Source organism: Dysidea avara, chromosome 4 (assembly GCF_963678975.1).
Source record: "Dysidea avara chromosome 4, odDysAvar1.4, whole genome shotgun sequence".
NCBI classification, from domain to species: Eukaryota; Metazoa; Porifera; class Demospongiae; order Dictyoceratida; family Dysideidae; genus Dysidea; species Dysidea avara.
This window is the reverse complement of record NC_089275.1, coordinates 13,536,712-13,551,728: the sequence shown is the minus strand read 5'-3', so window position 1 is coordinate 13,551,728 and position 15,017 is coordinate 13,536,712. Positions and strand designations below refer to the sequence as shown.

Sequence of the window (15,017 nt, the reverse complement as noted above, 5' to 3'; positions counted from 1 at the left end):
ATCTTGTGCTCATGACGTCATTGTGGATAAAGTCCATTGAAACCTTAAAATTTCTATTAAAGTAACACCTCTCGCAATAAGATAGTATTAATCTGTTCAAACTTACATACACGTAGGATGTGTGGACACGTTACAAGGACTCCTGTATTCAGGCTGGCACAAGATACATAGCAAACACCACCTTCTATGCATACTGGAGGAAGCTACTACCTCATATTCTGATTGCCAGACCACGCACTGACTTATGCTGGACCTGCCAGCAGAATAGCACTGCAATCATGTGATCCATTAACAAACCTGGAGATGAAAAGTCACAGGTAAATTAAATATACAAACATGAGTGGTACGCTAATCTTAACTGGCAAGAAATACTATTTTGACAAAAGCACCTTTAATCCAGATTAATAGGATTTTTACAATTTAGAAAAAAGTTGCTTATCACTTGACTTAGTCATTAAACATCAGCATCACAGTAATATCTATAGAATTTGTGCATGAAATTGTATAAAACAAAAAAACCTTAGCTCGTTAAGGGGCTGGCACATGAACATTTTAAAATTGCGTTTAACTGTAGACATGGTTTCATTGGCAAGGCATACTTGTGGAGGTTGGACACGCCTTAAGTGCCACTAAAACAAATTACTCAAAAATCATCTTTTTGAGTAGGGTAATACATTGATCTGCAGCCGATAATCATTGTTCAAAGAATATGTACGTGACAAGTCTGGTGAAGTTGTATACACTAACTGCAACATAAATTAATTTCACCCAGAATTCAAGTACTTTCTACAAAACAAAGTACATTGCCTTGAAGCTTACTTGAAGCACGTTCTGAATATCTAATGAACCCCATTGTTTGTATTGCAACTATTGAGGGTCACGTGAAACACTAATTAAAATAATGCAATTTAGAGTAATATAATTAGGTAGGACTTTTAGAGCACATCCAATCTCCTCTGCTTAAATTCCTGGTAAGTGTGTTGCATATGTAAGATTCATACTTTTCTATTGTAGGCCATCAAGGAAGCTGAAACACACATAAAACACGTTAAGGAGGAACGAGACTACTACAGAAAGGCATGCAAAGACAGCACAAAATCATTAGAGCAGATATATAAGCATGGGGAAACAATGGAAGTGCCTCTTCCTGGAGCACAAATTCCTTGTAAATCCAATAACAAAACTATGCATTACAGTTTTGATATGGCTCAGCAGGTATTTTATTTCCTCTAATTTACCATCATGGCATACTATGCACTGCAGGTTCACTATCCAAGCAACCCCTTTCAGCCTGGGCCAATCTATTTTTTAACCCCACGCAAATGTGCAATATTTGGGGTCTGCTGTGAAGCAGTTCCACACCAGGTAATGGTGACAGTATGGCACATACACTTGTATCCTTAATGTTTTACTTTCAGATCAACTACCTGATAGACGAGGCTTCCAATGTTGGCAAAGGAGGAAATGCCATCATCTCCATGCTACATCACTTCCTCCATCATCATTAGTAGAGCGGCATAGCCGAGATATTGTGCACTTTTTGAAGAAAGTATGAAATTTTGTACATAGTTTCAACAGATCATGAAGAGTTTTTTTGGATATGGAGCCATCACAGATTTGACCTTTGGTGACCTTTACGATCACATTTGTGTACAAAATATTGTATTTCTGCAATTATAGTACATAAATTTTAATCAAAACTACCTTAATGGGATACCAAATGCAAGCTCTTGCTTTAAGGAATACACTGGTACTTGAATTAAGCTCACACCTTATTCTGTTCTCAAGTTATAACAATTTAAACATTTGATTAAATCTTTTTATCAATTATACATCAAATTAACCATGTCTGTCTTTCACATTCCCCAGAGCAGGAGCAGAGTAGAGTGCACTTTAAAGCAGCCTTGATACATTTGCACCTTGCAGTGCACCCTTTCTTGCATGCACAGCGTATCAGTTCATGACAACATTGTGAAGTTTCTGGGAGTGTGGTCCATAGTGGATGCCACCCTGTAGCATCCTTCCACCACCCCTATTTTGCTGGACTAGGGAGTTCCGGAATCTGAATTACTGTCATACTCCAGCAATGTGCTTGGTAGCTTGCCCTCTTAATGTGTTGCTTGAGTGCTGCTTGTGTTGGTGGTATGTTCTCCAGGCTTCTTTACGTCTGTGTAAATAACCGTTTCCTGGCATCTTTGACCGTTAGAAGATCACCGGTCCGATCATACAGCAGCACTACAAATCGCTCCAATAATGACAAGGACAAGTCACTAATGTTGTCTTCCATGAGCATGAGGTCTTCAAATGCTTCAGTGATATCAGGAAATACTTTCCACACACTCCAGGCTGTCTTTTTCCCTCATCCTCCAAATGCTGAAACTGTGTCACATCAAGTAAATGCATGAAAAACTGGCAAAGTTTTGCACATCACTGGATCCTATCCCCTGACAACTTCATGAATTGGTATATACCTGAAATGTAATTTACTACCAAATGCTAACCACAGCTCATCCGGATTAATCTGACTAAACATAACGATTGCCAGGATTACAACATCTGTATTTACTGTACGTATGCACAATTTTCTGTGTCCTTTCTGCACAGCATCTCTTGCATGCAGTAGAAGACGTGTGTCTGCTTCTTCGTGTTATCGTAGCAGGGGGAAAGCTCTGTCACATCAGCATCATATGTACATATGTGCTCAGAACAATCTTCCCATTAGTTGCATAGATCACCTTTCCCTCATCAGTTGTAACACTTGCAATTTGTTGTGACAAAAAGTTGAATAATTCTGTTTTGTTCTCGTGCACCCGAAGAAAGTCTCTAAAGTTTTTAGGGAGATGAGTGGTAGATGCTACTCTTCTTCGAATTCCTTTGCCTCTCTTTTGTCTGGTCACATCTTTTAAACTATTTACAATGTATTCATCCCAAACAACATCCACTCTCTGGGTTGTCAACATCAATGGCCATTGGTATGTGCCCAAGAGATTGAAACTGCATTAAATGCTTGGCCAGTGATTTGTAACCACTTCCAACTGATGGTCTTTTTGATTTTGCTGGACATTGCAAGGCTGCATTATAGTATCCTCTTGGCAAAGGACACAGAGAGTCCAATTTGTAATGCAAGGTTCCTTGGGTCTAGGAACTGAAGCATCTACTATTGCATACTTCTTTGCCATAATGCCAGTAATGGAAACTTAAAACAATTTCAGTTAGGAAAACAGAGCATTTTTGGGTAACACTTGTCTGTAATACAGCAATTTCACTTGCCATATGGTTACTAAAGTTCCATTTAATGACCAGCAAACAAATAAGTGTTTATTGAAATGGGAACTATAATAGCTAGAAACAGAACAGTTTTGCATAACACTTGCATACATATACATACTGCTAAAATAGCTGATTTCACTTACCATGTGGCCACTAAGATTCCATTTAAAGACTAGCAAACAAAAAATGTAGTTAAGTGATACTTTACAGCATAGCTGCTGAAAACTAATTTGCATGCTTGTCATGACAAGCAAATTTGTTTACTTGACATTAACTATTTATGTGATAGCTTTAATTGCAAGAGTCTTCCTTTCTACTATGAACTCCTTGATAAAAGTGAAGCAGCCTCCTATAAGGGCTGCTTTATCTACAATACAAATTAGATATATTCTTACATCCCTGTTGTATATAATAATTTTATACTGAGTCAGGTAATTTTAACTGTAATCAGTTATAACTTTTGACCAAATTATAGTATGAACTTGATTTAAGTACCAGTGTATTCCTTAAAGCAAGAGCTTTCATTTGGCATCCCATTTAGGTAGTAATGTTATGTAGTTTAATTGCAGAAATACAATGTTTTGCACACAAAAGTGATTGTAAAGGTCACCAAAGGTCAAATCTGCGATGGCTCCATATCAAAAAAACTCTTCATGGTCTGTGGAAACTATGTGCAAAGTTTCATACTTTCTTCAAAAAGTGCACAATTTGCTCATTTTTGCTAGCTATGCTGCTCTACTACATGCATTTGGTGAAATATCTGCCCATTTCCATGCTGACAACTGCTGTGGGCAGAACAAAAATAGATTTCTTATGTACTACTTTATGTGGCGTATACTCACTGGTCTACATGATGAGATCACTATCTCTTTTCTTCCTGTTGGCCACACAAAGTTCTCACCAGACTGGGGGTTTGGGCTACTAAAACAAAAGTACAAGAAGACTTTTGTTGGATGCCTTGATGACATCGTCAGTGATAAATCAGTCAGCTAAACCTAACTGGGCTCAACTAGTGGGAGCACAGGATGGCAGCAACATTGTTCCGATGTACAATTGGGCTGATTATTTTGATCCACACACTGTCAAAACGGCACTAAAAGGGATAACACAGATGCATCACTTCCGCTTCAGTTCAGCACATCTTGGTAAAGTGTTTGTCAAGAACTGCAAGTCCGACAAGGAGCGATCTATCAATTTACGGAAGGAATCATCATGGTACCCAACTCCAACTGATCTTCTACATGTAATTGTCCCTGACGGACTTTCTTTGGAAAGGAGATGGTATCTTTTCGACAAAGTACGCGAGTTTTGTCCAGTAGAAGTACAAGATCTTGTATGTCCCAAGCCAACAGAACCACGTCCATGACCTAAAATAATAGAACATTTTAATATAGCATAATTGAAACAGTTATTAAATTATTGCGTATAATAATATTGACAATTGGTACTGAGTCTATGGGAAAAAATTCCAACTAAATGTAGTTTGTTGCCTCAGCAACAAACAAAAGTTAACAGGCTAGCTTCCTGGAGTGGTGGATCAGGAGCAGAAATCAACTTTTAGCACCATCTGTCATCTGGTTGCATAAGTGCATATCATAATTAAATTCCACATTCCTTTATAGTAGTGGAACTGAGTTGTATCTGCCACAATTGTCTAATTGTGTCAACTGTGCATTTGGTGCTCGGTTTTAGTTTCTCAGCAATTAGAGGTCTAACTAGAGAAGTTGGAGGTCTAACTAGAGAAGTTTAACAGGATAAACCGTCGTCGGTCATTCTGAGCTGCTGCTGCTGCTGCTAGAGAAGTCAAAAGCTGCTTGACTGAGACTGCTAAGCTACGCCAGTGAAATCCCTCACCACCAACTTGCAACCTACTAGCTGCTCCGCTACAAAACCAGCTAAGTCACACTGCATGTGTATAACTGTCTTACTTTAAATATAACTAATGCATTATTCAACTATCAACTGAACGCGTGACGTAAAATAGTGGGTTTACTGGCTCACGCGGGCTTGTTTTCGATAGCGATAGCTATCACCTAACCAGCAACGCGTCCCGATAGTGCTGTGTGGGGTTGCTCAGACAACCACTGATCGTACGGAGGGGCTCGTCGAGGCGCTGGACCTGGCTCTCGGGCAGTCCTTCGCTCCGCCGGATTGGCTGTCGTAGCTTGGATCCCTTCAATGGCAGAGCGGAAGTCCAGAAACCTGCGTCATGCCGAGGATGAACTCCATGACTCTTTGAAACTGCAGGCTGACGCAACAACACATACATGCTGACGAAACTCCACCTGTCACTGGTCAGGCTTCCTATGCGACTCCCACAGTGTCATCTCAACATACCAACGCAACCTCCAGTCACAGTGACGCTGCGGCTACAATGAGCAATGAGTCACTGCGTCTACTTTTGTCACAATACAGCTTGCAAACCTGTTGCACCCAAATACCTCAGTCACAGGTCACCGTTGCTATCCCAGTCCACAGGCTTCCCTGGCACAACTCGTGCTTCCTACTTATGGAACAACAGTGACCCCTACCTCTCAACCAGCAGTCAACCCAAACATATTTTCTCAGCTGTAGTCTACAGCTAGCAACCAAAGCTCCTCAATCAACAACAACTTACACTTCAGGCCATGTCCCGCTGTTTTGGCCATCTTCGGGTAGCCTCAACCAGCTATAACTGCATACCCAAGAACTAGCCATTCTTGGTGCTACTCATCCTCCTCCACTAATAGCTCCACTACCGGCACATTTGTGCACTGGAATCCTTGCGGAGTAGTACATAGAATTCAATAGCTCGTTCGCCCATGCCATATCCTCTGTACCCGACACACCCACCACTCAGCAGCATAATTATATGCAAATGTTTTTCATGCTGAAAATGTCATCTCAGAGTGATGCGCTTCAACTTGCCCCAATCCCCACCCACTCCAAAAATCAACTCTTTGCCTCATGGATGGTGGCCTGGAACATGTATGTCTCCACCATTCTTCTAGCTAAACTATCCCGAGCGTTAGAAATGCTCAGCTACCAGTGCATTATATTCCTTAAACTATTGTTGCACCGATACACATTTTTCACATTAATTTTACCAATATCAATATTTGCCTATTCTTATAAATGTTTATGCTGATATTCAGTCCTTCAGAAGAACGAAGTGGAGCAGGAAATCACCTAAATTAAATTGCAAATGTAATCAATGTGGTTAATTGAGTGTGCATACGATTTTACAATGTTGTTGAAGTATTGCCACTAACCCCTTCATGGAAAAGAAGCCAAGTGATTATAAAATAGCTAAGCCAGCTTATTAAACAGTGTTTCTGGTAAGATTCGAGACCATTTGCGAAAAGTGATTGACTCATTACGTGGGGTGCCAATAAATATACACAGCCTACTATAGCCTGGCAGCTGTACTTGCAGAAGAAAAGCCTACATAGTTATAAACAGTTAAGTGTCGTATGCTGCATTTCACAGCTTTACTTTCACCTGTTCATTACTTTCATCAATGATTGATTGTGGGTTTTAGTTAATCAACGAAATATCTCCACTTTGTAACTGATACTGCTACTTGTAAAATTAACTAATATCTTTTACCAATAAGTCAACCCAATTATCAGTGCAATGCTACTTTAAACTCCCAACCCGCCCCCTAGCAGTCCATCCTACCTTCCTACCACAATCAGTCGCGCAAATCTGCTGTGTTTTGACCAACCTAATAACTTGCCAACACGCCAATTGTCAATACCTCAACATTTGTAACAATGCAAAGGTGCTCACCCAGTTACAAAGCAGACTTGCCCCACCTTATTCGTGGGGATTCCCCTACCCAGCATGCGTAAGTGGGATGCCTGCACCCCACTACTACAGTACCACTCACTCTTGAGTGTGAACTATGCAATCACCGTGACAAGGTTTTGTACAGCTGTTCTTATCAGACATTTGACAAGGATGTAACTTCGGTTACACAGCCCCACACTGGATACAGCGTACAATCTGCGTTTGTGAACCCATCCGTTTTGGGCGACCCTCTTGCTCAGAACGCACTCAAACTAGAACCTTTCAGTGCCCTCACCCGTATGCACCTGTGTGCTTCAGCAGTAACAATTTTATAGATCCCTCTGCATGTGATTTTAATTACTATGCAGTAGATGATGCATGCTCCATAGTTAACAAGCTTAAAACCCTGATAATCACTAATAATCCTTATTACATTTGAACACTTCACGAAGATCCCTGATATTTTATTCAACTCAAACTCTTCATTCTGTGCATTATCCCAACATGTCACCAGGATACATTAACAAATATACTAGAGTTATGTGTCATATTTAATTTGTAGCACTTGTTACCATCACGCATATTCATGTGTAGGTTCACATTACCCTGCATTACTTGGGTTTGTGTGCATAGTGATACGGCTGCTGAAGCTAGTCATGTAGTTTCATTGAAAATATATGGGTACATAGAATATCACCAGAGGATACATTGTATTCACATAAAACATGTCTCAGATTTATGGTTGTGCACATCCCATAGCCATGGTAAGTAGAATAATATTTGTCATCAAATCTTACGGTCAGTACATAAGAAGCTATTCAAAGGGGGCAGCAGCACAACTTGATGGCTCGTCCCAGTAGTGGTAGACACCATTTATGGTTTCAACATGACCACTGTGATAATAATATACAGATACATATTGATTATACTACTACTACTATATACATTACATCATTCATAGATTCTGATGTCATTAAGGGTTAATTACCATCACATGTGGCAGTATTACATAGTCATAATGTAATGGCAATGAGTGGTATGGTAAATCAGAGTTACAGTCAATGGAATTATTGGATTTTGTCACTCATGATGTTGTATTCATTGTGAGCTTTGATATGGTATGCGTACGTTAATAATACTGGATCATTAATTCAAGTATGACAAATAGACGCAAGTTCTGCAAAAATATATATCATCATGTGTTATGTTTTATATCACTGTTAACAACTATTTTGGGGGAAATTGGGTGCAAATTGCTGAACTTAGTTAAAAGTAATTCAGTCCAAAGATGCATGTGTTATCACTAATGCTACTTAACAATAAATGCTATGTTCAAACTGGTTACGTTTGTAGCGACTAAATGTGCCTATGTTTGTTGTGGCTAAATGTGGTTATGTGTTGCGATTATATGTGCTTATGTGTTGCGATTATATGTGCGATATTTGTTGCGACTAAATGTGGTTATGTGTTGCGATTACATGTGGTTATTTGTTGCGATGTGCGTAACGTTTGTTGCGACTGAATGTTTGTAATGTTTATTGCGACTGAATGTTCGTAATGTTTGTTGCGACTAAATGTTGTAATGTTTGTTGCGACTTAATGTTTGTAATGTTTGTTGCGACTAGATGTTTGTAATGTGGGCTGTCACTGAATGTTGGTAATGCTAGAGTGTTGTAATTATATAGGTACTGTGGGCCGTGAGTACTGTTGGGTGTAGGCACTATTGGGTGAAGTTGCAATTGGGCATAAGTACTGTTGGGTGTAAGTACTGTTGGGCGTAAGCACTGTTGGGTGTATGTACTGTTGGGCGTTATTAATGTCTTGTAAGTTACATCATCAATGGTAGCATTAAGCGTGGCACGACTGGGACAGTGATAACACACGATTCTCCTTCAAGCAAATGCGCCTTACCTCAGTTGCCCTACCTCCCCCAAAGAGTTGTATGTCCGTATGTGTGTACATGTATGTGAAGTGATGTTTCTATGTAGTTATCATGTGAAGTAATGTGTTTAGAGCTCGGTGCGGTGGAAGGGTGGTTTGTGTAGGGCATGCCGTAATGTGCCGTGATGTGTCATGAAGGTAGCATGTTAATTGGATCCACACCCACCTTCTCCAATTGTGAATGTTTTTCAAGTTGTAAATTGGCTTAATAAAGGAAGAGGGTTCACTAAACACGATTAAATAATCATTTCTTTCTGTATAATTGTTCCTGTCTACCAAACAAATAAACAAAAGAACACCATAAAGTGTGCGCTAAGGACTTTACAATGGAACTATCTGGTAGGCCTATCGCACATTTAAACTAGCAGTGAGTCGCAATACAAATCACCACAAGATAAGGCTAAAGTGCACGCTAAAAGAAACTTTACAGTGAAACTTTCTGGTAGGCCCATCGTACATTTACTGTTGACAGATAAACAATCACCTCACCAATCAACCTGAAATCCAAGCAGTGAGTCGCAATACAAATCATCACGAAGTAAACAGCACAGGGTCACTTGAAGCAATTCCGTTTTACTTTGTAATTTCGTTCCGTTTATAAGAATGGTGATTTGTTACTGATTAAGGAGAAGCCTGGAAAAGATTTGTCGCCTTGATTTGTTACGGAGAATGTACGGAATCTTCTGTACTACAAGTCTGATCAATTCATTAAAGTTAGTTTGTAATGTACTGAAGTTAAAAATCACTATATCTCCATAACGGTTGGGTGTATCACACTAGAATTTTAACAGAGCGTAGCGAGCGATTATGCCAACCTGTTAATGAGAAAAAACAGTTTTAAAAAAATGTGCGAAAAAGGTACCTTTTCACAAATCGGGTCACAATTGATGAAGTCATATCATGTTACTTGTATATTATTACAGTCGGGAAGGACTGCTTTACATCATGCTGCTGGGTGGGAACAAGTTCAATTAATAGAAACACTGATCAAATTAGGAGCAGATGTGAATGCACTTGATAAGGTTAGTTAGTATGTGTGTGATGAAATAAGTTGAAGTGTTAGTGTTACTACAGTGGAACCTGTCTTAGCGGCCACCTGTATAAAAAGGCCACTTCTTTAAAAAGACCAGCTTTAAATTCCCCTAGTGAGAAGTTTATACACTAATTTACCTGTCTAAAGCAGCCACCTGCCTATTAAGGCCAAGTTATCTTGGCCCAAAGGTGACCAGCTTAGACAGTTTCCACTGTAGTAAGAAACACAATTCAATGTAGTAAGACACAACTATCCTACCAGTGTGTTAGTGTGTAGTGTAGTAGAGGTGTGGTGTGGTATGAAGATCATGTGACCCATACACTAGTTTATACTACAATACAGTCATGCTCACCCAGCCCCTAAATAACTTTAATTAACATATTTTGTATATGGTTATACATAATTTTGCAATCCTGTAAATTTCTTTTCAATACATTGCTGGTTTATAAACTATTACCATATTTAATTTGTTAATGCAGCACTTCAATAGTAGCCCTACTTAAAACCCACTCACTGCCAAATTTGTAAAGGCTCCAATCTACTGTTTCTAAGCTGCTATAACTTACACACCATACCATATAATCCTATAAAACGATCTATCAATTTACTTACTATAGAACAAGGAATTGGATTATGAAGTTGTTGTTTACACAAGAGCAACCACAAATCCATTATATAACTTTAACGTACGAAAATTGATCTAAGTGAAGCCAAACGTGAAATTTCACTAATTTACAGGTTAGCACTATTTATAATAATACAGTAAATATCACTAACCTGTTTATAATTGAAGCGATTATCACTAAGTCAGGTTTTCCAGCATTTGAGGAAGTGCGCATGGACATACAAGCACGAGGTCACTGTTTCGAGGCGTACAAAAGTAGCAACACGCCACTCCAACCTATATAATCCCTCTCCTTACTGTTTCTCTTTGTTAGCAGTGCTATATCACATCGAAGAATCATCTACATTGCTACATTGTGAAAGTATGCGATTGCATCATGTAACCGCGCAATAGTGCACAAGAGACCTGTTATCCTTGTTCCCATTCACTTAAGTGCATGCTTACTACAGGATAAGCGCAGGAGCTACTAAAATGCTCAACTGAAGTTTCGGAGCATTTAGAATGTGATGCTACGGGCGTTTATAATCGAAACCGCCATATAGCAGTTGTGTCAGTGAGAGGGTTAAGTAGTGCCAAATTGATATTAAAATTACTGTATGAGCTTAAACATTATTTTGAGTATTGAGTATACGTAGTGGTCAAGTTTGAATGGTTACCACACTAAATGCCATGGTGTGTAACTAGATCTATATAGAGTATGTCTAAAAGGTCATAATATTATTCAGAGAAATAAGAGATTTTGCTATTAGGCACCGGCCTATTATGCCCAAAATTTTACCTATTATGCTTTTGAGCATTGCTCAAAATTAAGCCTATCATGCTCAAAATTATGCTTTCAAAATCAAGATTATGCTCTAGAACTGATTGTTTTATTAGAGTATATCAGCCTTTCCTGACTGCTCTATTAGAGTAAGTGACTGCTCTATTAGAGTATCTCGATCTTATTTCTGCAAAGTGTGAATAACCAATAAAGAAACGGTTTAATAAGTTATATTACATGTTTTTAATTATAAAATACACTAATAATACTATTGGCAGTGCTTATTTCCTTTCTTTCAGGCACGCGTATTGTACATTTAATATTAATTTTTCAAACATCGTCCCTATTATGCTGGCATTATGCTTGATGCTTTTGGTCACCTATTTTGCTTTAAATTATGCCAGCATAATATCTCTTGCCAGGAAAAAATATCTTGCAAGACTTGCAAGATTTGCAGTGGAAGATTCTTGCACTGTTCTTGCAAGAAATGTGCACTAATCTTGCAAACTTGCAAGAATCTTACACTGAAAATGTCCCTTTTCTTGCAAGAATTTTGCACAGGGATCTTGCATGCAAGAATCTTGCAAGTATCTTGCAAATCAAGAATCTTGCACTGAAAATGTCCCTTTTCTTGCAAGAATCTTGGAAACCTTGCAAGATATTTTTCCTTAACTCTTGTTACATGGGCCAGCTGTTAAATCATTTAGGATTGATGTAAAGCTATTTAAATGTCAGAAATGTTTGTCAGTAAAGTGCTTTGATATATATGAACAAGAACAAGTGAGTGATCAGACTTTATAAATATCTCAATATTTAGAACAATTCAGGTGTGTGCACAAGAGTGAAAATACACCTTTGTCCAATACAAAACTATTGATAGTGAACGCAATCAACACATGTACATGTTCACCTCTTTGATGTTACTAGTTTTAGTGTGTGCCAGGTGTGTTGGAGTAGTACTGTTTATTGCATTGGCAAAATGCTTGATAACTGTTTTATGTATCAAGACACACGGTAGTGTGTCGTGAGGCCCAAGAAGCCGGCGCGTAACACCCGTGAGTATATTGACAGGAAGAAAGAAAACGCAATTTTTGCACCTCCGTAGCTCTGTACTGCCTTGATGAAACAAGATAATTTTTGCTGTGGACACTCCCTCCACCTTCAGCACTCCACATTCCACATTTGAGTGAAATCGCTTCAAGCGTTCCCGAGATATGCGACTTCAAAAATTGGCTTAGTTTCTTGGGTTTTTTTTCTTATTTTTCTTCCTCTTTTCGCACACTTACAAAAACTGCTATAAAACGCGAACGCTAAATCCGATTACCTTGAACTTTGGCACACAGAAGAGGGGTACAAAGGCGCATCTCTGTACCAACTTTGGCTGGAATACGATAAACAGGCAAAGAGTTATGGGCGATTATTCACGAAAAATAACACCAATATGTTGTCACGCCTACAGGGTAAACCGCGTATGGGAAGTAGCTGAAAATCGGTTGGTGAATAGGTTAACTATTGAACCTCAAACCTTTTGTGGTTTGAAAGAAATCGAGCTAAAAACCAGGAAGATACAATGAAAAAACCAACAGTGTGTAACAATTACGCAATCGAGATTAGCTAATAAAAAACGACTGCTTGCCACGCCTACCAGGTACACCGCTTGGGATAATGCTTTGAAAATCACTGTAGAGATGGAGTTATCATCTTAGAAAGGTTCTTCAATGGTGTAGAAGAATCAGACTTAAAGCCACGGAGTTATAACACGAAATCCAACTTGGTGTAGCAAGTTCGAGATCGAGATACTCTAATAGAGCAGTCATCCTAATAGAGCAGTCCCCCGAAAAGAATTCAAGAGATCACTTAGAAACAAGTAACCTGTATAGAGATCAGCTACAAACAAGTCACCCTGTAGAGAGATGAGCCACAAACAATTCACCCTGTAGAGAGATCAGCTAGAAGAAGTTACCTTGTAGAGAATTCATGCAACTATAGAAAGAGATAATCTAATCCAAAACAGCCCAGCTGTAAAAAAAGTGTGTGGCCCTTAAAAAGGCTATGGTGAAAAAAGATGTGAAATCCAAGGTGGCGGCCAAGAAATGGCTGTGATGGTAGGTTAATGGTAAAAATTTTAATAACGACAATTCAGGTGAATTTTGGTGCCGCTTGGTCAATTGGCACAAAATTCACCTGAATTGTCGCTATTAAAATTTTTACCATTAACCTACCATCACAGCCATTTCTTGGCCACCACCTTGGATTTCACATCTTTTTTCACCATAGCCTTTTTGAGGGCCGCACACTTTTTTTACAGCTTGGCTGTTTTGGATTAGATTTCACTTCTTTTTGTATTTGTATACCCCAAAGCCGGCCTATGGCCTGCTTTGGGACTTTTTTAACCTATCTTTTTTCTTTACCACAGGAAGAAGAAAAGATGAAGCAGATGTACCTTAAATATTTCTGATTTTATCAGTAAATGTACAAATTATATATATAATACATATATTTATTACAGAACTGTCCATGGTGGTTTCTTTGTAACTGAACACTCTTCAAGGTAACTTCTTCTAGCTGTTCTCTCTACAGGGTGATTTATTTGTAGCTGGATTCTGTACAGGTGATTTTTTTGCTGCTGAGCTCTTTACATAATGGTTTCTTTGTAGCTGAACTCTCTACAAGGTAATTTCTTCTAGCTGAACTCTCTACATGGTGGTTTCTTTGTAACTGAACTCTCTACAAGATAATTTCTTCTAACTGATCTTTCTACAGGGCAATTTGTTTGTGGCAGAAATTTGTACAGGGTGATTTCTTTGCAGCTGAACTCTCTACATGGTGGTTTCTTTTTACTGTAGCTGAACTCTCTACAAGGTAATTTCTTCTAGCTGATCTCTCTACAGGGTGATTTGTTTGTAGCTGAATTCTATACAGGTGATTTGTTTGCAGCTGAGCTCTTTACAGAATGGTTTCTTTGTAGCTGAACTCTCTACAAGGTAACTTCTTCTAACTGAACTCTCTACAGGGAGATTTGTTTGCAGCTGAACTTTCTTCATGATGGTTTCTTTGTAGCTGAACTCTCTACAAGGTAGCTGAACTCCCTACATGGTGGTTTCTTTGTAGCTGAACTCTCTACAAGGTGACTTCTTCTAGCTGATCTTTTTACAGGGTGATTTGTTTGTAGCTGATTTTTCTACAGGGTGATTTGTTTGCAGCTGAACTCTCTATATGGTGGTTTCTTTGTAGCTGAACTCTCTACAAGGTAACTTCTTCTAACTGAACTCTATACAGGGAGATTTGTTTGCAGCTGAACTTTCTTCATGATGGTTTCTTTGTAGCTGAACTCTCTACAAGGTAACTTCTTCTAGCTGAACTCCCTACATGGTGGTTTCTTTATAGCTGAACTCTCTACAAGGTGACTTCTTCTAGCTGATCTTTCTACAGGGTGATTTGTTTGTAGCTGATTTTTCTACAGGGTGATTTGTTTGCAGCTGAACTCTCTTTATGGTGGTTTCTTTGTAGCTGAACTCTCTACAAGGTAACTTCTTCTAACTAAACTCCCTACATGGTGGTTTCTTTATAGCTGAACTCTCTACAAGGTGACTTCTTCTAGCTGATCTTTCTACAGG

At 38.9% G+C, this 15,017-nt stretch overlaps 2 protein-coding genes across 9 annotated transcripts in view; one reads left to right on the top strand and one right to left on the bottom strand.

Annotated features, from left to right (window-relative positions):
• Positions 1-15,017, bottom strand: part of LOC136253062 (long-chain-fatty-acid--CoA ligase ACSBG2-like) — a 318,134-nt gene that overhangs the window by 162,619 nt on the left and 140,498 nt on the right. The window lies entirely within an intron of this gene.
• LOC136253053 (serine/threonine-protein phosphatase 6 regulatory ankyrin repeat subunit B-like) overlaps positions 1-15,017 on the top strand; it is a 201,665-nt gene that overhangs the window by 136,373 nt on the left and 50,275 nt on the right. For all 3 annotated transcript variants that reach the window (XM_066045631.1, XM_066045632.1, XM_066045633.1), the window contains one exon: positions 9,906-10,004. In XM_066045631.1, the coding sequence (XP_065901703.1) occupies positions 9,906-10,004 (99 nt within the window). The remainder of the gene's footprint in view (positions 1-9,905; positions 10,005-15,017) is intronic.